The sequence below is a fragment of the Delphinapterus leucas genome, chromosome 18 (genome assembly GCF_059928025.1).
Source record: "Delphinapterus leucas isolate spDelLeu-1000000601 "Yukka" chromosome 18, BTC_Dleu_Yukka2, whole genome shotgun sequence".
NCBI classification, from domain to species: Eukaryota; Metazoa; Chordata; class Mammalia; order Artiodactyla; family Monodontidae; genus Delphinapterus; species Delphinapterus leucas.
In genome coordinates this window covers 10,796,188-10,818,436 of record NC_143146.1, presented here as the reverse complement: position 1 = coordinate 10,818,436, position 22,249 = coordinate 10,796,188, and the positions used below count along the sequence as shown (strand labels likewise).

Sequence of the window (22,249 nt, the reverse complement as noted above, 5' to 3'; positions counted from 1 at the left end):
GTCCTTATGTTTTCCCTCCATTCATGAATCCACTCCCATTTTTCTATCATTTATCCAGCTTGGATTCCCTGGCCTATAATTGTAGTCATTCACTTAACAAATACCCTTAACTTCTTCAACCCCTTCATTCTTCCATCAATACCAAACTCAAATGAACTCAACCTCTTGCTTTCTTTATGCCCATCTCAAACAAGGTACCTGATTATTGCTGGAGGATGGTCCATACCATTACCTGGCCACAGTGTCTCACTGCAGCTGCACTTTGAACCCTGTGTGGCAGTTTTGCTGTTTTTCCAAAAGGTCACTCTTCTCCCTTTTCCTCAGTGACTATTTCATTTCTTGACCTCTGTTCCCAGTTCCCAGTTTCCTCCCCCAGTTTATATTACTCCTGAATATCCTACTTCTCTCCACTACCAGTAGTCTAGACCTGGTCCCCATAATTTTTATTTTTGTTTCATCTAATGCATTCTCCAAGCTGTAGCCAGAACGATCTTTTAAAAATACAAAGCTAATGATGTCACTCTCCAGTTGGAATCCTTTAGTGTTTCCCACTGTTCCATCCTCTCTCTGGGTGCCATGTTCTCCTTGGTTTCCTGTCTTCTGCACACTGGTTTCAAATAAGCTAAGCTCTTGCTTGCCTCAGGGATTTTTTTTCTACATGATATTCTCTCTGGATATTCCCACCTACCACTACCACATTAACTCCCACTCACTCTTCAGATCTTAGCTTAAAGATCACCTCCTTAGAGAGGTCTTCCTTCCTGCTGAGAAGTAAAGAGTAATGAGGATAAGAAGAGAGTATAAAAATTGCTGAAGAAGATTTGTGATCTTTCAGAATACAGTTTTAGCAGCCAGATTGTAGAAGGTTAAGGGGAAAGGTATGTGGTAAGAAAGTAGGTACAGAGCAACTTATTCTAGAACCTGTCAGAGAGAAGAGGAGAATAAATAGTTTGGTGGTTGGAGGGCATAGCGGGCCAAGTGCACGTGCTTTGAAAATATGGGAATCCTGTGTGTGCTTGAAAACGGAGGGGAAGCGGCCAGTGTGTGAATGTCAGTAGAGGAAAGAAGATGGTTGATGATGCATGAAAATAAGAGCACTTATGTCTCAATGTCTCATGGCTTCAGTTTTGGCAAAGAGAAGAGGAGGTCATCTGCCAAGAGTGTGGGTCAGTATTAGATGATAATTAGTGTAAAGTTGTACACTTGAGTCCTATGCCTGTTTGAAGACTAACTTTATGTTTGAGTTAGTGTTTCTAAATAGAGATGTTGAGTCTTTGGATTGTTTTTTAAATACAGAGTTTTAAAATAATTTAAAATATTATAGTGTTTTCATGGTGCTAGAACAGTTCCACAATATTGTCTGCCTTGAAAGGTGTGAAGTTTTATTTGAGCCCCAGAGTTTTATGTCATTTGTCATCACTTCACTCTTGGTTTCTCTTATCCCCACACTGAATTTTACTTAATTTGTTAACTTTTATTGCCTATTAAAGGAAGAATCTTAAAAACTTCCAACCTCAAACAGAGGTCTTTGAGCAAAACAAAAATCCCTTTCCTGTATTAGAATTTGCCATATCAGAAATTAATTCTCTAAATATATCTTAAATAAAAGGGCTTTGCAACCATCAAACTGTAGAATTTGAGACCTAGAGGAGTTCTTCACCGTTGCTGGTTTAACGCCCTCATTTTCAGATGAGAATGAGAGTTGAGAAAGAGAGATTGTCTGAAATGTGTTGTCAGCTTGGGTGTTGTAGATGAAATCAGTAAATCTACAACCAGAGAAATTGAAAAGAATATTGCTCTGTTAACCCAAATGAAGTTTTAAAACAACAGCTACTATTTATTGTGTGCTGTTAGTGAAAGATCTAAAGTAGGTATTGATTGTATGCTATAATGAAAGAGGAATTAGGCACTTACACTTCTCCTCACTTAAAAAGTTTTTATAAAATACATATACAATTTTATACATATATAAAATTCAAAAAGTGTGAGAGGGTTTGCAGTGAAAAGCAAGCTTCCCTTCCATCTCTGTCCCTCAGCCACTCTGCTCCTCTTATACATTTGTCCAGCGATATTCTGTGCATTTAAAACACACACTTAAAGGGTTTTTCCTTAATAAATGATAGCATATTTTATATAGTATTCTGTATTTTCTTGGAGATGGTTTCATATCAGTATGTATAGAGATGCCTCATTTTTAAAGAAGGGGCACTAGGTTCTTATATGCTGCAGGTTATGTTTATATGATACACTTTAAGGACAGCTTGGCTGGGTATAAAAAGAGAATGTTGGGGGGCAACATTTTCTTTTTTTCATACTTATACCACATTGCTCTGTGGTCTTCTGTATCAGTGTTGCTCTTGAGAAGTTAGGCTGACCTGAGTTTTTTTCCTTGCTTGTGCATGATTTCTTATTTTTGCCTAAATAGCCACATAATTCTTTCTTTATTCTTAATGTTCCATAATCATCATTGATCTGCAAATTCAAGGTTTTATTTATTTTGCAGAGCTTTACCCTAAATGAATCTACATTTACTCTTCTTTCTTTCTTTCCTTTTTTTTTGGGCCGTGCCACGCAGCTTGTGGGATCTTAGTTCTCCCAACCAGGGATTGAACCCAGGCCCTCAGCAGTGAAAGCGCTGAGTCCTAACCTCTGAACTGCTAGGAAATTCCCTGTTCTTTCTTTACAGCATTTTCGAAGGAGAATTTGTAGGTACTTTGGATCCCATTTCTCCCTCCTCCATATCTATTGTCTTCTCTATAAATTGTTTTTATATTGTTGGTCTTTTCCACTTTGTTTTATATGATTTCTGTATGTCCTTTTCTTTCTTTTTAGTCACACTTATTCTATTTTTAGTGCTTCTTAATGTGGCTTTTATCTCTATAATGTTATTTTTCTCTTCATTTTTTTCTGAGTTCTGCCAGCTTGATTTTCATTTCCTTCTGTTGTTGTTCAATCTCTTCTTTGAACCTTTGTTGTTTTTCTTTGAGCTCATTTTTTTTTTAAAGAAGGGTCACGTTTCCTATGGTTGTCTTTGAGACTTTGGAGAATTATTTATCTGAACTCTTCCTGTGTTTCTTTGAGGAGTTCTTGTGTTACATGCTCTTTATTTACCTTTTTCTTTTTACAAATTTTTTTTTGAGAATTGTATGCAAAGATTCAGTATTGATTGTTTTCTGATTATTATTTATGTTGCAGTAAGGTAAGTGGTTGGTTATAAGCATGGGCAGCCTACAGCTTTTCCTTGTCAGGCTTGTTACCCTAATACCCTCTCACCATATCTGTTATTTCCTTTGCCCTAGATTTCATTTCTCATTAGTTTTGGCATTGAAAAGATAGGGTGGTTCTTTATGTCAGGTTCTCAGTGTCGTAATAGTGAAATGCCACTTACACTCTGCATCTGCTGCTTCAGTCCCCTTGGCTGAAGAGTTAGGTGTAAACAATATGTATGGCATAGTAACAAGAATTCTTCAGTGGTCTGCCTCCATCTTTTTATGGTATTAAACTGTGGTTTAAAGAGACATTCCCTACCTCTCCTACGGTTTATACTTACATCTAGCTTCCACTCATCTAATGATAGCATCAGTACAATCATTGCATCTACTGTTCAGAACTATGGGAGTTTTGTTTTGTTGTTTGTTTTTGTTGTTTAGAAATCTGTTTATTGCTTGAGGCCTGACAAGGCATGTGATGGCTTTCAGCATGTTCTCTTCCCTCATTTAAAATTTGCAGATATGTTTCATAGCTTAGGATTTGGAGCTTATCCCTTCAGTTATATAGTGAAGTTGCAAATTTAGACTCATCACTTACCAGGTGTATAAGGAAATGTAGGTTTTTTTTTTTTTTTTTATCACATATGATCTTTAGTAGGGGGCGAGGGGGAAGAAAAACTTGCTAATAAGCAGGATCTTGGTCTCTTTTGGTTTAACTAGTTTCTTTCAGGTACTATAGTACTTCAGGTTTCTTCCTCTCCCTCCCCCTTCCACTAACGTGTGGATTCTGGGTGAATGTGAGAGGGGCCTCTGGGGATGCGGTCACATTGGTCTCATAACCATGGAGGTGGGACAGAGAACTCAGACCCACAGTGTCCTTGCAAGGCTTTGCTGCAAAAGGACCTGGACCGGTGACTGTTGATCCTGTTTGTCATCAAAGAGGCTTCTAAAAAGAAACGAAATTGAGCTATTTGTAATGAGGTGGATAGACCTAGAGTCTGTCATACAGAGTGAAGTAAGTCAGAAAGAGAGAGACAGATACCGTATGCTAGCACATATATATGGAATTTAAGAAAAAAAAATGTCGTGAAGAACATAGGGGTAAGACAGGAATAAAGACACAGACCTACTAGAGAATGGACTTGAGGATATGGGGAGGGGGAAGGGTAAGCTGTGACAAAGCGAGAGAGAGGCATGGACATATATACACTACCAAACAAGGTAGCTAGCTAGTGGGAAGCAGCTGCATAGCACAGGGAGATCAGCTCGTTGCTTTGTGACCGCCTGGAGGAGTGGGATAGCGAGGGTGGGAGGGAGGGAGACACAAGAGGGAAGAGATATGGGAGCATATGTATATATATAACTGATTCATTTTGTTGTAAAGCAGAAACTAACACACCATTGTAAAGCAATTATACTCCAATAAAGATGTTAAAAAAAAAGAGGCTTCTGCTACCCGTGGTCCTGGTTACTATTTGCCTTCAGTCATGGAGTCCCCAGTTCTATGTGGTCTTTATCCTGACCCAGACTCTCTCTAGTCATCTCAGTAGGACAGGTAGAAACTTTTAGATTCCTACTACTATGATGTACTGGGATCATCTTTCCAGCCTGTTTCTCCATCAGTGCTATATTGTTATTCCCGCTATGTTCCAGAAGTAGACCTCTAGCCCAGATATTTTTAGGGTACTTGATACCAGTCAGAATACCATCTCTCTCTACTGCCACCCCATACCTGTTCCTAAGGATCCATGAAAGAGAGGAAATGGGGCTACTGTGATCTCTCCACCTTCTGTCTTTCCTTCATATAATTTAATTTTCATGTTTCTGTCTGGAAGGAACTTGCGTTCTGTCCTTCTTGCCAAGGTAACATTCACATCCACTCATCCAGTAGCAGAGGATAAAGGGAGAGAAATTGATTTATCAGGAAGGGAAGATAAATCAAAGGTAGTTCAAAAATATTGTTTTCAGTTTTTGAAGAGGTATGTTTTTTCCTTATGTTTTCATTTTTTAAGAGTCAGATTTATTGAGGTACAATCTGTATAAAATTTACTCTTTTTAATTGTGTGGTTTGGTTGAGTTTTGACAAAATATATAGTTGTGTAATCAGCACCAATATCAAGACTTAGGACATTTCCATCACCCCCAAAATTTCCCTCAGGCCCCTTCCTAGTCAGCCACCCTCCTACCCTTGCCTCCTACCAACCGCTGGTCTGACTTCTGCCATATAATGTCAAATACATGGGATCACACAGTGTGTATTCTTTTGTTTCAGCCTTCTTTCACTTAGCATAATGTTTTTGAAATGCTTATTGCTAGTTAGATCATTGTGTGGATATACCGTATTTGTTTATCCATTATTCAGTTCATTTGGACTTTTGGGGTTTTTCCAGTTTGAGGCTGATGTAAACATTCTGCTATATATATTCTGCTATCATAAGCAAGCTTCTCAGAGCTTTCATGTATAGGTCTTTGTGTGTACATGGCCTTTCAATTCTCTGGGGTTTTCTAAAGTGGGTCTACTATTTTGCATTCCTGCCAGCAATCTATGAAAGTTTCAGTTGCTCCACTGTTTACCAGCTCCTAGTATTATCACTCTGTTTAATTTTAGCCACTCTAGTGGATGTGGAACACTGTTTCATTATAACTTTAATTTGCCTTTCCTTAATGACCATTTCATTATTTTGAGCATCTTTTCGTGTGCTTGTCATCTGTCTCCTTTGATGCAGTGTCTGTTCAAATCTTTCGTCCATTAAAAAGAAAATGAGTTCGTTTTGTTTTTGCGTTATAAGTTCTTTATATATTTTGGGTACAAGTCCATTATTTTGCATATATTTTTTCACAACCTGTGGCTTGACTTTCCTTTTCTTAAAAGTGTCTTTCAAACAGAAGTTTTAAATTTTGATGAAGTTAAATTCATCTGTTTTTTCTCATAAGATTTGCATTTTTTGTATCCTAAGAAATCTTTGCCTGGCCCTAAGTCATAAAGATTTTCTCTCATGTTTTCCAAAAGTTTTATAGTTTTAGGCTTTGCATTTAGTTAGTTTTTTTTTTTTTGCGGTACGCGGGCCTCTCACTGTTGTGGCCTCTCCTGTTGCGGGCCTAGCCGCTCCGCGGCATGTGGGGATCCTCCCGGACCGGGGCATGAACCCGTGTCCCCTGCATCGGCAGGCGGACTCTCAACCACTGCGCCACCAGGGAAGGCCTGCATTTAGTTTTAATTGTTTTGAATTGATTTGTCTTTTTAATGGTATGGGGTAAGGACCAGGGTTTATTTTTTTAAATATGAATGTTCAATTGTTGTTGATAAACTATACTTTATTTAATATCTTGGCACCTTTTTTGAAAGTCAACTCGGCATTTATATGTGGGTCTCTGAACTCTCAATTTTGTTCTATTAATCAATATGTCTGTTCTTACACCAGTGTCTTGATTACTGTGGCTTTATGGGAAGTCTTAAAATCAAGTGGCATGAGTTCTCCACATTTGCTTATTTTTCAAAATTGTCTTCACTATCCTATATCCTTTGCTTTTCTGTATATATTTTAGAATCAGCTTATCAATTCTACGCAAAAAAAAAGCCTACTGTGATTTCGATTGGAATTACATTGAATATATGGATCAATTCGGGAGAGAAATTATATCTTAATAGCACTAAAACTCTTCTAATTCATGAACATGATATATGTCTCTTTTTTTTTTTTTTTTTTTTTTTTTGTGCGGTACGCGGGTCTCTCACTGTTGTGGCCTCTCTCCTGTTGCGGCGCACAGGCTCCGGATGCGCAGGCTCTGTGGCCATGGCTCACGGGCCCAGCCGCTCTGCAGCATGTGGGATCTTTCCGGACCGGGGCATGAACCTGTGTCCCCTGCAGCGGCACGCGGACTCTCAACCACTGTGCCACCAGGGAAGCCCTATGTCTCCGTTTTTTAGGTCTTCTCTAATTTCTCATAAAGTAATGCTTCTGGTTTTTGAAAAAATAAAGTCCACCCTCCATGTTTTCATTTGTTACTTATTTTTTAACAGCTTTATTGAGATATAATTCACATACCGTGTAATTTACCTGTTTGAGTATAATTCAGTAGAGTGTAGTATATTCACAGAGTTGTGCCACCATCACCACAGTCAATTTTAGAACAGTTTCATCATGTCCAACAAGAAAGCCTATTACCCATAGCCATCACCCCTCAACCTCCCCGCCCCAGTCCATTCCCCTCCCGACTCCTGCTTAACACAGCTGCTAGTTTGCTTCCTGTCTCTTCCAGATTTTTCTATTCTGGATTTCCTATAAGTGGAACTATATAATTTGTGGTCCTCTGTGACTGTCTTCTTGCAGTTACCATGTTTTCAAGGTTCATCTGTGTTGTAGCATGCGCTAGTATTTCATCCTTTTCAAATTGCCAAATAATATTCCACCATATGGATATATCACAGTTTGTTTTGACATTCATAAAAATGGTTTATTTCAGGGTGTAACAACTTGGCTCTTCCTCTAACATGATTTGAGTAGATTAGATTCTTTCCTCAGTTCCCCTTCATGTGCCCCAAAGATAGCAATTACGGTTTCATTGTCAGCCCTGTTGATTGGAAATTAATATCAGATAACAAATTTTAAATGATTATCATTCAAAACCTTTCTTTACAACCTCTAACTTTTTTTTAACAAATAAAACTTTTATAATTGATTATCGAGCTTTTTTAAACTTTTAAATTTAGAAACATTTTAAAGCAATATTTCAGTTTTAGAAGATCTTTTTAGCATTTAATATTTGTAAAACTCTACCTGCTAAGAGCTTCTTTTGGAAATCTTTCATTGCATAAGGAGATACTTAATTTGGGGGGCAAGGGCTAAATAGGATCATTTAAAATGTATCAGTGCTGTTTTAATCAAAACTATAGCCTTTTCTGCTTCTCAGACCTTTATCATGTAGTATTTTAGTAGTAAGTAATCTATGAGATAGTATGGTTATCTGGCCTTATTTTTAAAACTAGTTTAAAGGTAAGACAGTAAAATTACTAGAGACAGGGGAAGAGAGAAAATATTTAGGACCTACCATGACAGGCATATTGGTAGAGACTTTCATATGTTAACTTATTTAATCTTTAGAGCACCCCCCTCTCAGATAGCTATTTTTACTGTGTTATGGTTTGGGAACTGAAGCTCAGAGAGGTTAAATACTCCAACTTAGTAAACAGCTTGCACTTGATAGAGCAGCAGTGTCAAGTGAGACCCAAGTCAGTGTGATTCCAAAGCCATTGTTTTTTCTTCCATGTAGCTGGATTGTACTGTGGGTACAGAGAGGCCACTAAACCCAGAAACGCAAGCCAGTGTGTGATACATGTCCTACTGATACTTCAGTCCATAGCCAATAACATATCTTTGCGGAAATATATATACATAAATACCTATTCAAACATATACATCTAAATATATAGGTACACACGTATTCTTCTAAACAGTGTTAAGTCTGTGTGCCTTTGATTATAGTGAGTGAGTATCTTTTAAGAGAATTGATAGTGAAAGAATTGTTAGGGATCATGTATCTTGGCTGTGCCACAGGTTTATTTTGAAACTTCAGCAAACTTAAATCTCTCTTTGTTAGGTTGTTTACTGTAGACTTAAAGTAGTGTTATTTTCGCTTACTTCTCACACTGAAGAGTTAGCAAATGAGTGAATGAAAAGGAAGAAGTAAGGAATGGTACTTTTAAGTTAGCTTTGAGGGTTTTTTTCTTTCAATTACTTTTATTTATTTGAATAATAAAATTTTTCTATTAAGAATATCTGTTTTAAAAGATAATGGGCTTTTGGAGGTAACTTTTTGAATGACGACTGGATGAAATCATTTATGATGGACAGAAATAGGACAGAAGTTTGCAAAGTTCAAATAGACTTTTGATATTCAACGCCAAAAACTTTTGCCTAATTAAAGCTTCTGTTTAATTAAGATAACAATGCATAGTCCTTCATTAAAATTAACACAGAAAAAGTTCTTTGTCGGTCCTTGGAGAGGATATTATGTGCAAGCCCTGTTGTGTGGGTCGCAAAATGTCACTGGCATTTATATGCATTACTCGTCTAATTGCAGTAAATGTAGCACGCCGGATAGGGTTAGACTTAGAAGGCTGCTTGTTACTTACTGGAAATCACTTGAAACCTCAGTACCCAGAGGCAGCTGTGCCCAGGTCCTCACCTCTCCCCAGAGATGGCTGAGAAGACTCTCATTGGACCCTGTCTTTCATGGTGAGAGCAGTAAACATGACAGGTTGTTTGGGGAGCCATCTGTTTAAAATGGCTGCTGCTTTGTATGCAGCAGTGAACTTGAGATCAGTTTTCTGTCTTTCTTCATGGTAACAGTCTTATTTGGTGTCACAACAGGTGGAAGTTGATGAGTCGAAACTAAATGTGACCGGCGCGTGGAACCTGGCTTCACCCTTATTGTCTGTCAACGTTGATGGCACGCAGAGGATGATACAGGTAAATGTTCTGGTGAGGTACTTAGAGGGCTCCATCAAGTCCAGAATCCTTACCAATACCTGTGTGGTTAATACTTACAGATAGAGTATGGAAAACCTACATTTTATCCACCTCATACATTTTATAGTTGAAAACATTTTTTCTTATTTTAGAGGATCTTGAGTTAAGTCCTATTCTGAGGAATCAATGTGTTCCTTTTTCAGGCAGTCTGGGAAGGTTATATATTATACTTTGTTATAAAGCATCCTGCATGCTTTTCTAAAAATATCGGAAGATTAGCAGTTTTCTTTGCCGTTGTGGGTTTTTAGTTGTAAAATATGACTGACTTTGTTACCTTTCTTTCCCCTGTAATCGGAATTGTGTGGTATTAAATCAGCAGAAGCAGAGCTGTTCAGGTTGACTTGCCATAGCACATCGATGCCTTTTTAAATTAATTAATTAATTAATTTAGTTTTGGGCTGTGTTGGATCTTCGTTGCTGCGCGCGGGCTTTCTGTAGTTGTGGCGCGTGGGCTTCTCATTGTGGTGGCTTCTCTTGTTCTGGAGCACAGGCTCTAGGCATGCAGGCTGCAGTAGTTGTGGCACACGGGCTCAGCAGTTGTGGCTCGTGGGCTCTAGAGCACAGGCTCAGTAGTTGTGGCGCACGGGCTTCCTTGCTCCGCGGCATGTGGGATCTTCCTGGACCGGGGCTCAAACCCGTGTCCCCTGCATTGGCAGGCGGATTCTTAACCATTGCGCCACCAGGGAAGTCCCTCAATGCCTTTTAAAAATTAAGTAATCTTAATTTGTTAACCTTTCTTTTCCCCCCAGTATAAAATCTGTTGTATTGAGGAGGTGCCTTGAAATCCAGAGTTGATTGAATGTTCTTTGTAAGCAGTGTCCTTCATTTGAAAGTAGAAAATCACGAAAAGAGGTTCTGCCAAAATTCCTTTACCTCACCACATAGTTGAGGTCCAGGAAAAGCAAAACAAAACAGCACAGAACATGTGGCTATCACATGCGGATAAAAATCCTAAACTCTCCATAGCATTAAATGCTCATTCTTTTTTCTTTTCTATGAAAATCTTTTCACATTCCCTTAAGTTGATTGTACACAGGAAACTGATTTTTTAAGCCTAGAGAAATCAAGAAAATCACATTTAAAGATTACTGTACACCAGGTTCATATATACTTCTGTTAGAAACCGTGGGACAGAGGATTCCAGAATCTCAATACATATTAATGACAAAACTGATTTTCAGGGTTCAATTGGTATATTACCTTTATGGTCACAAGAAGCATTGAACTCTCAGTAATGAGCCCTTATTTTGCCTTTGGTTTTGTGACTCGCTCCAGTATATTTTCTCTCTCTCATATTTTCTTTCATGTTCTAAGTATGAGGTTAAACACTTGGAGACCCTTGGAAAAATTTCACTGCATAATTTCATATCACTGAGATCCAGTTATTATGTCTTCAGAAAACATGGTTTTGTTAACACTTGTTTATGTTAATAGAATATACTCTGCACTGGATGTACTGTGGCTGACATTCATGTGTTTTGGTCTGGGGGACATAGTAGGACCTCTTGGTAGTGAGGAGAGAGAGATACAAAGTTTTACTTTCCAAATCTTTGTATCATGTTATTTTCAGTGTTCTTAATGACTGTGCAGGTGGGTGTCTTAATAGCACTTTTACATGTAGAGTTTCTAGGTAAATTAACACTGGGTATGTATTTGGAATTATCCCTAGAAGTATTTTCACTAGCATAGGGATAATGCTCAGTAAATCCCTTTTCATTCTTATAAGTGCTTTGCTTAAAAAAGAAGTATTATTATGAAACAAATGGCCCTCAAGGCAGACCCCATGCCTCTTTGGAGGAGGTCATTCCTTCCAGTTACGTGCTCCTTCACTGGAAAAAAGTAAGCTCAGAGAGATGAATGGTATCCTGGGGAAAAAAAAAAAAAGAAAAAGTCACTTCCGTAATAGAAGATGAGGAAAATTTTTCCTCATCAGAACAGGTGAGTTTTACTTACTCTCTGTAGGCATTAGCACTCAGTGTTGACTCTCTATCTCCAAAATATAATGTGGTCCCTGTGAAATTAATAATAATTATAATAATAAACAGTGCTTAATGTGTATCAGGTACAGTTCTAAGCATAGTACGTATATTAACTCATTTCATCTTCACAACAACTATATGGAGCAGGTGCTATTATTTATACTTCTGTAATGCGGTAGCTGAGGCTCAGAGACAGTAGGTGACTTGCTCAGGGTCACATAGCTAATGGGGGATAGAGCCAAGATTGAAATCCAAGCAGCCTTGCTGTAGGATCTGTCAGCCACTGCACTGTGCTACGGCAGGCTAAGTAATTTCCCTGTGATTACAGTACCAGGGAGAAGCTGAGCAGAAATTTGAACCCTGGCACTGTGACCCCAGGCTGTGTGCTTCTAACCACTATGCTGTACAGTACTTTTCAATTTTCCCACAGAGTTCTTCGGGTACTAATTTACCTCTCATTTGTGCTGTAAACCAGTGCTGCTCAGACTTTATTTAGTGTGCTTCAGAATCAAGTGGAAGATTGTTAAAACTCAGATTGTTGGACCCACCTGCAAAGTTTACTCTGATTTAGTAGGTCTGGGCTAGGCATGCATTTCTAAGTTCCTAGGTAGTGCTGATGCTGTAGGGGCCACAGTTTGAGAACCACAGCTTTAACCTTTTGTAATCAGAAGATAAGCTGGAAGTGATGAGCGAAGTGACTTAAGTAGGAGCCAAGTCGTTTGAAGACTTGTCAGTTACATAGTACAGATTCTGCTTTATTCTTAGGCCAGCGGGACCCATGGAAGAGTTATAACTAAGGAAGTGATGGTATGAACAGAATTGGAGTTTAGAAAGTTTTTTTCGGTTCCATTGTGGAAAATGGATCGAAGAAGAGTGAGATTGGAGGCAAAGAGAGGAATTAGGAGGTATCAGAAAAATGGGAAATCATTCTTCCTGGAAAATATTAGCAACAGTCGGGATGAAGAGCACTGTATGAGGAAGGGGTCTGAAAGAACCACAGGACAGAAAGAACTGGTGACCTCACAGTGATCTTTGTTGATTTCTCTTGCACCTGCCCTGAAGCATGGATAGATCGTCAGTGTTTACTCCTAACTCCTTTTGTGTCTATGCTGACTTCCTGGGCAGCATTGCCCAAGAGTTTCAGCTCATTACCTCCAAGCAAATAGCTATGAAATGTGTTGGTTTGTATTTCTCTTGCCCTTGTTTATGGTAAATTCAGAGAAGAACTATGGGATGGATATTACCACAGGTGTTTTTCAAAAGCGATTTTACAGTAATAACTGCTGTTCTTTTTTCCTTGGATTTTTGTATATACATTTAAATTTTTTATTATTGAAACAGTTTTTATACACAAAGTAACATGTATTAGTCTTATAAGAGGTAAAGAATAACTTAATGAGGCTGTTTACCCACCATCCAGATTAAATAAGGAAACCTTACCAATGCTATTGACTTTCTTTTGTGCATCCCCTGAGTAAATCCTCCTTCCTCCCGCCCCTAGAGGTAACCACCATCCCGATATTTAAACTTAGCACTTCCTTTTCCTTATGGATATTTACATATAGAGTAAAACTGTAAACAATGTATTATTTAGTTACTCGTGTTCTTGAACTTGATATAAATGGGACCATATTCTCTATGCTTCTCTAAGTTGCTTTTTCCTCCAGTGTTATGTTTGTGAGTTTGGTCTATGTTTATGAATGTAGTTTAGTTTATTTCCATGCTATATGTTATTAAATCATGTTAATTACCACAATTTGTTTATTCTTTTTCCCCTAGGTAGACATTTGTATTATTTATTTTGTCATCACAAACAATGGTTCTGTGAACATTTTTCTACTACGTGTTTCCTCTTGAAATAAGTGTTTCTTCAAGGAATATGCCAGTAGAATGGCTGGGTTTAGGGAATATGCACCCTTAACCCTACACGGTGTTGCCGAATGGTTTTCCCTACGCGGTTGTACCAATTTACATGCTACCAGTAGTTATGAAGATGGTGACATTAGCAGTATGAACAACAAGCTGACTTTATTGTATTCTTGCTATGCCGGGCACTGACTCTTCTAAGCACTTCTTTGCATTAATTTATTTAATCCTCACAGCAAGTCAATAAAATATGCGCTAGTATTATTTCTCATTTTGTAGTTGGAGAAACTGAGGCTTACAGAGGCTAAATTGCTTGCCCAAGGCATCCTGCTAGTAAATGGAAGAACCAGAATTTGAAGCCAGGAATCTGTGCCCTTAACAGTTTTTCTTCATGTCCTATGAACCCTTGGTATCCAAATGACTTAAGTTTTTCCTGACTGGTGGGTTTAAATAATCTCTCTCAGTGTTTTTAATGTATACTTTATTTCCCTGATTAGTAATGACAATGAGCATTTTAAAAATATATTTATTGACAGTCCTGTTTTCTCTTCTGCAAAATACCTGTTCATGGCTTTTGCCCAATTTTTTATTGGATTGTTTGTCTTTTTCTTACTGGTTCATAAATGTTCTTCATATTGTGTGTCCTGACCCTCTGTCAGTTATATGTGTTACAAACAACTTCTCCCAGTTTGTAGCTTGTATTTTTCCCTTTTTAAGTTATACGAGTGAAGTTTTAAATCTGAGATTTCATATGAGAATTTTCAGTCTTTTCCTTTATGGTTTGTGTATTTTGTATTTGTTTAAACAATCCTCTTCTACTCTCAAGCTCATAAAGATACTTGGCTCTATTTTCTTTTAAACCTTTTATGTTGTGCTTTTTCACATTTAAACCCTTAATCCTTCTGGGATTGAATATTGCACATGGTGTGAGTTAAGAAAGATCCAGGTTTAGTTTTTAAAATATGGATAACCAGTTGCACCAGCACTACCTACAAACCTGCTTTTCTTTCCCTAAGTAGTTTGCCACCTTCTCACCTTTCCAACCCCAGAATTCTTTAAAAGGCTTATTGTTTCTGTAAAATATTTCTCAATTAATTGTAAACAAAAAGGTGACTTTTTCCTTAATATGAAGTTCTGGTCACTATATTTGCTTTCATGAGCTCTGTGTCGATTACTTTCATTTGTCATTTATCTCTGGGGAATCCCTAGCCCCTTAAAGAGGGTGTGTGTGGGTGTGGGTGTGGGTGTGGGTGTTTTGCAGGACCAGGGTCTCAGATGATATTTGAGATACACCTTAGAAAAGCATGTTCATGAAATGGGAGGTAGATTGGGAATCATTCAAATAGGGAAGTAATGTGAGCTAAGCATGGAAAACAGGTTGGAGGAGGCAAGTTATGAATGGGAGGCTAAGGAGCCTGTGCTTTTCAATCACCAGTGGAGATGTTATTGAAACGTTTTGTAGAGGGAAGTAATGTCCATCAAAACGCTGTTGAGCCAAGAAAAAAAAAATGCTGTTGTGGGAGGTTAGAGTGTCTTTACAATAAAAGAGGGGTTAAGGAATTGAAGGGGGAAGTGGGAAAGGAGTTCATTTAGAAGATATTTCCTATTACTTCACTCATGAGGTAATGGACCCTAAACTGGGGTGCTGGAAGTGCACAGAAATGAGGGGGTTGGGTTTGGGAGCAGTTGCTGATTAAACTTGACACAATTTGTTGAATTCTCTATGCGTACAGCGGGGTACCATAGTGACCTCAAAATTCTGTCTCCAATGAACACTGGTCCTCTGCTTTGACCATTAAAAATTTTTTTTCTAATAGGTTTTTATGGCCTTCCCTATCGTTGTTAGGTGGTTATCCTCTTAAAAGCAAGGTTTTGAAAGTGAACCCTGCATTCTGTGCTTTTACGTACCAAGCCACCCATCATCTACCAATTTCTAAAAGCAGGAAAAAAGGATAGAAATTCAGAGTTCTATGCCAATCTGGGATTAAATCTGCTGCACTTTAATTAGATTTTTCTTCCTTCAACACTATTTTGAAACCTTAACAGGATTTTTTAAATTGTGGTAAAATATACATAAATTAAAAAATACGAAATTTACCATTTTAACCAATTTTAGGTGTGCAGCTGAGTGACATTAAGTACACTCACACTGTTGTGCAGCCGTCACCCCGTTCATCTCTAGAACTTCTTTGTCATCCCAAACTGGAACTCGGTTCCCATTCAACACTCCCTATTCCCCCCTCCCCGCACTGCTTGGCAACTGTCCCTATGAATTTGACTACTCTAGGTACCTCATGTAAGTGGATTCATATAGTATTTATATGTTTGTGACTGGTTTATTTCACTTAGCGTAATATCTTTAAGGTTTATCTGTGTTGTGGCATGTGTCAAAATTTCTTTCCTGTTATTTATCCATTCATCTGTTGATGGACATTTGGATTGTTTTTACCTTTTGGCTGTTGTGACTAATGTTGCTATGAACATGGGTGTGCAAATACCTCTTCTAGTCCCTGCTTTTAGTACTTTGGGGTGTATACACACAAGTGGAATTGCCGGATCATATAGTAATTCTAGTTTAATTTTTTGAAAACATCCATTTTGTTTTTAACGGCAGCTGCACCATTTTACATTCCTACCAGCAACACACAAGGATTCTAATTTCTCCACATTTTCACCAACACTTGATATTTTCTGGTTACTGCTCTCGTTTTTGTAATAGCTAACCTAATGGATATCAAGTGGTATCTCATTGTGGAACAGGATTTTTTGGGATAGTTATTGAGAAAGCATTCAGGGTACTTCCCAATACTTGCCATTTCTTTATCAGTTTTACTGTGTAAAACTGATAAATGGAGCTTTTTTAGTGCCAATAGAAGCAACTTTCTTACAACTGTTCTTTCAAACTCATTCTCTCAACTTATTCTTTTTTTTGCCGGGGGGGGTGGGGAGAGTATAATTGCTTTACAGTTCTTTCCTCCCCTGCATAAACTCATGTACAATTCTCAGTCTGTACACTTGCTACCAGGTAGTAAGCAAGTCATAGTCTATTTGGCAGAGAGTGTGTTTAAAAGTCTAGTTCATTGTAATGTCAAGACTGGTAAAACCTCTCCTGGTAAAAACTGGTAAAATTTCTCAGACTGAGAAATGTTTATAGGGAAGATGAGAGTGTTGCTTTCTTCTTTCTTGCTTTATATCCTCTTCCACTTCCCACCTGCTATCTGGGGTCTCTCCAGAGTTGCAGTATGGTGTAAGAATGAGTGGCACACGGCTGGAGGAGGTAGGTTGACCAGGGCAGATATAATCTGGTATTCATTCTTTTGGGGAATGACAGACGTCCAAAGCTGGCTGGTGTCTTCTAGGACACTGTTGTGGGTTTGGGAGAATTCCTCACCTGTAGAACCCATAACGCCTGCTCTGTATTTTCCTGATTCCTATTCCTCTTGATAGGCAGGGTTTCCCATAATGACCCAGCCTGGGTCTCTTTTCCATGATCCACATCCGGGCCACAAGAAATAGTTAAAATCCTTGCCTCACCAAAATCTTCTTTCTCTGTCACCAAAAGCATTGCTTATCTTCCCTAGGTGTCCCTCACAATCCAGGAGATATAGAAAATCAAATCATTCTCGTGAATTCCTTTCACTTGGCATAAAGTGTTCAACCTTGATTTCTTAGCTTAAGAATTCCACCTCCTCTAATTAGTTTTTAATGTCTTTCATATTCTCTTGCTGGTTTCATAGTTTCTTAGCATGTCCTAGTAGGTGGCTTGGTCTACCATCTTAAGGATATGTGGGTATTTAGTTCCTATTTAGTTTTATTGCTGAGTCCCTGTGACTACATGGAAAGTAGCACTCTAGGTAACCTTTTTCTGATTAGACAAAATTACTTGGGGAGGAAGCATTACCTTTGTTTTAGTAATTAGCTCCCTGTTTATCCAATCAGATTACATTTGTCTTTTCACTTTCCCGGTTTTCATTGGTAAACCTCATGAGCTTAATATTATCCATTAATTTCTTTAAAAATAAATTGTATTTTGGCATGTACATTATGTGGATAATGAATTTTATAAATTACTGAATTCTTTTAATTGATCTAAATTACCTGTTTCAGTTTTTATTTGATTTGACCTTGAATTTCCACTGTCTTGCTGAGTTCCTGGCCCATGTGGAAGCTCAGTAACTGGATGAATGGATGAGTCGGTGGATGAATGGATAGTCATCTTGCATTTTTGTAACCTCAGAAATAAATCTGCCTTATCTATACTTTAATTTTAAGATTTAGATTTTGTTTCTTTTAAGCCGTCGTCAAATTAAGCTATGTTCGTCAGATAGCCTTCCTAGCCGTTTTATCAATTCTCTTTAATTCCTGATTTTCCAACATTCGCAAAATCCATGCTCTATTAGGTAACATGACTGGTTGATCTCTGCAGATACAGAATCACTGCAGCTCCTTTGAGAGCAAAGAGAGACAAGAGGGCTCCCAAGGACCTGCCCACAGAAGTCCCTTCCTTATGTAGCGCGACTCTTTCCAGTCAAGCACGTGGCTTTCCTGTTTGCCTTCATTTGCTGTGGGAGCACCTGAGCTGCTGAAGGCTAACAGTACCACGTATTGATAGGTATTGGTAGGTATTGAAAAGGGTCCACCTCAGGCTGTTCCTCATTTCCGCCTTTGCAAGGTGTGTGCACACCTTGTTTGCACTCTCTTTCCCCCAGTGGCACTGATTAGTCACGGCTCAGTTGAGTCTACTTCACACCATCTCTTACTCCAGTATATGTGTGAGCTGCTTTACGTCTTTTTCTCTTCAAGAAAATCATGCTCTTGGACACAAATTCTAGTCATTATTAATAACTTTAAGTATAGAGCTAGTGATGTATTTATCTGACTGGGGGAAGAGGTCATATATTTTGAAATGAAATAATTTATAACAACTGGGGATATAAACCTTGAAAACTCTTGAAGATACTAAAAGGCCTTCTTTAGAATTTTTTAAAGTTTTTAATCTATTTCTTCATCTAATAATGAAACCATTTTCCCTCAAATATTATCATTCAAGGAAAATAAAATGATAGTATGTTATATTTATTTATTTATTTATTGTTGGTTGTGTACCAGCACATTCCTACTGTTTTCATTGCATATGTAGAGTCCCTCAGTAATGGCACTTATTAAATATGTCTTAATGGTATAATCTGAGAAACTAACAATCTTTTCTCATTCTTTTGTGGAAAGATATATTCTGATTTCCAAATTACCAATTTAAAAAGTTGTGGAATGAAACAGATTGTCCAATAGAAATCTAATATGAGCCATATTTGCAGTTTAAGTTTCTTAGTAGCCACGTTAAGAAAGTAAGCACAAGTGAAGTTCATTTTTCTAATCCAGTTTATTTAACCCACTATATCCAAAATGTTAGCATTTCTACATGAAACACAAATTATTAGTGGAATACCGGAAATGAAACATACTCCTGATGCGTATATCACAGCAATAACATAAGTAATGGAACGATTAAAGTGGAATGTACTAAAGCAATGAAGTTGTGTTTAAAAGGGAAAATATATCATACTACTTCTGTATTTAAAATTAAATAAAATTATAAATTCAGTTTCTCAGTTGCACTAGTCACATTTCGAGTTCTTAATGGCCATGTGTGGCTAGTTAGATGGCTCACAAAGAGAACCTTTTGTAAGTCAGACAGTGTTTACAGAAGAAAAAACACATTTTTGTAAAGGGCTCCCCCCATGTGTCAACCACAGTTTTGGTTTTTATTATTTAAAATTAGAAATAGATGAATTAAATTCATTTTAAAACAGAAGGTGAATTTCTCATCTAGGTGACAACCTTTTAAAATTTTAATTTAGAAGCTTAACAAAAATAAGAACTATTTTTAAAAAGTGGAATGATTTCCTATCTGGAGCATGTAACTAAAGTGTTGAAACAAAACAAAAGGTTTTGCTGTTCTATATGTGTTAAGCTCACTGCTTTCTTAACACTGCTTTCTTCACACATCCAAGTACCTTCCGACTATGGAACGTGCTGGATGAATAGAACTTTTTTATTATTCCTACGACTGTATTCCTGTGAAGTAAATTTTTTTTAACCTTGAAGAGACTCTTTAATTTTACTCTGAACAACTCAAATAGTTTTCGGTTTCTTACAATGTAATTTGTCTGCTGGGATTTAATATACTGTTTCTCGTTAGTGTTTTACATGCTGGATTTTCATTTTGCATAGTCACGTTGTTTGAACATTTGCAAGCAGAGCCGACTAACTGCTATTGGCCTGTTTCTTTGTGTGGCACGATTTCTTCTCTCCACCTGCTCACAGCAGGTTGTCCACAGGCCTGAAGAGTAGCTAAATACTTTTGAAAATATCTTGAGATCCTGAGAAGGTCTAACAATTTCCGCATTTGTGTGATGTGAAGCTATTCGTCGTGTACCTTTGAAGGCTTTTTTCTTTTTATTTCTCATATTCTTGCTTAAATATTTTCAAGAGAAGATAAATTTATTATAAATAACAGTACAAAGCTGATTGCAGCACTATCGCATTCTGCATTGAATAGGTCATTGATATTCAACTAAGTGGAACTAATTTTCTGTGTTAAAGCAGACAAATTTGGAATAGTGTCACATGAATCTCATGTTATTTACTACAGAATACCAGATTAAATGGATTACTTGTGAATTGATTGCAGTGTTAAATAGATTATATAACATGATAACTTAAAATGCTCAAGTGAGCTTTTGTAAAATAGAATATTACACAAGCACATGAATGTAATAGAAGAGATGTTATGTTTGTGGAATGTGTATCTGTGATATATTTGCAAATTCTTGTCCACACGGAATTTGAATAGATTTTAAAAATTTAACCTTGATTTTCTGTTTTTGAAGAAAATGAATGGATTTTCTCACCACTTCAGGAGAGAAGTTTAAATTTAAATGTTATTTTATTTTTTTCTGTTTTTCAGATTAAAATAACTCCCACAACTTCCGAGAACAGACTTTAGTTTTAATCCTAATAAATGTATGTGTATAGATGCTAAAATAAATATGTTAATAATATTTTAATTAGAAAATTAAATGAAACGACTTACATTTTTGCTTATACTTTGCCAGTACAAAAAAAAGTGGATTTGGAAGTAATCATCTTAGTTTTCAGTCCCCAAATAAATGTATCCCATGTTTTTTCGATGTTTCTCCTCACCCCTCCACCTCCTTAGCAGTAACTAGCTGTTTTGTCCTATATTCATGTGATTACTCTAGACTCATCAAATGTGATAGGAAACCATCTATTTAGGATGTATAGGATATATAAATATATAACTTAGAAGAAGTAGAGGATGGTATTTTTTTCTAATGAAGTAGGAAATGAAAGAGTAATTATTAACCATCTCCTTTTCACATTCCTGAAAACATCAATTACAGTTACACATCTTAGAAACAAGCCCACCAGTAGAATAGAAATAACTCCTTTCACTATGCTTCAAAAAATTTAATCACTATTTAACAGCTGGGATGTATTTACAACTATAATTTAAAATATTAGTTTTGATGCAAGTCTACCTGCTTTTGTAGTGTAGTCTAGAAGCTTAGCCATTTTCTTGTCTCTAGTGGCATGTGCTTTATGATTTGGAGTTGCTTTTAAAAATTTAATATAATGGGAAAATGTCTTTCTGTATCCCCTCCCCCCACACACATACTTTTTCTCCTCTACTCTCTGTTAACTAGAAAATTATGTTTTAGTAGCTGCCAGAAGAAGAGGATTTTGAATAGTATAAACACTGATTATGGAAAACATGGAAAATAATACAAGCAGCTGCACTGCAGTCCGATAAGACAAATCCCATAGTAATGGCCTTTAAAACATATTATCAAGTTGGAAATCAGTGAGGGAAAAAAGAAAACTATTACTGTTTCTTCCCCATACTGTTCAGTGAGATTACTTTTAAAGGTGAAATTGCCTTTGATTTTATTATCTTAGGAAGATATTTTTGGAACATTTTTTAATTTTGTGAATGTTTTTGCTTTTTTTGAGTGAGCAATCTTGCTAATAATTTTGTATGAATTTGATTCTAACAAATGTTGAAATTATTTTGTTAACAAAGTCTTCCTAAGTACTTTTTTCCTTAAAGAAAGAAAAAAAGGAGTATGTTTTGTAAATGTTGGAGCAGACTATCAGAATAAGAAAAGAAGGACGTTTTAATTTAGCTGTGAAGTGCCACTTAAAATAGAATAGGGGGTAAAATATTTTAGGACAGAATGTGTTTCATGAAGATGAAAGTTTTAATTTTTATTTTACTTTACTTTTTTCTATTAGCTTATCAAGGGGCCAGTTCGTATTTGGTTTTGGCATACCTCAGATTCAGTGTAGGCATTGAGTACTTTGTTCTTCATGGATTCTAAAACTGAATTGTCTTAATCCTAGACTGTGGGAAAAGTGTGTATTCCTGTTTCCTGTGTAGAAGTAAATTCCAGTTTTGAATGAAATCTTATTTCCCTGTTTTCTATTACATCAATCCTTATTGCTGAGATATGTCAGGTTTGGGTTCTTTCTTTCTTTCAGTGCACATATACAGACTGGTAGCTGTGGTGGGGGAATATCTGATACTCATTATGTACGTAATTTTAACCTGCTTTAAATTGAATGCAAAGTTAAGGGTAACTTA

At 37.0% G+C, this 22,249-nt stretch overlaps 1 protein-coding gene across 2 annotated transcripts in view; it reads left to right on the top strand.

The window, feature by feature from the left end:
• Positions 1–22,249, top strand: part of PCCA (propionyl-CoA carboxylase subunit alpha) — a 352,118-nt gene that overhangs the window by 262,413 nt on the left and 67,456 nt on the right. For both annotated transcript variants that reach the window (XM_022576840.3, XM_089899400.1), the window contains exon 20: positions 9,581–9,679. In XM_022576840.3, coding sequence (XP_022432548.1) covers positions 9,581–9,679 — 99 coding nt within the window. The remainder of the gene's footprint in view (positions 1–9,580; positions 9,680–22,249) is intronic.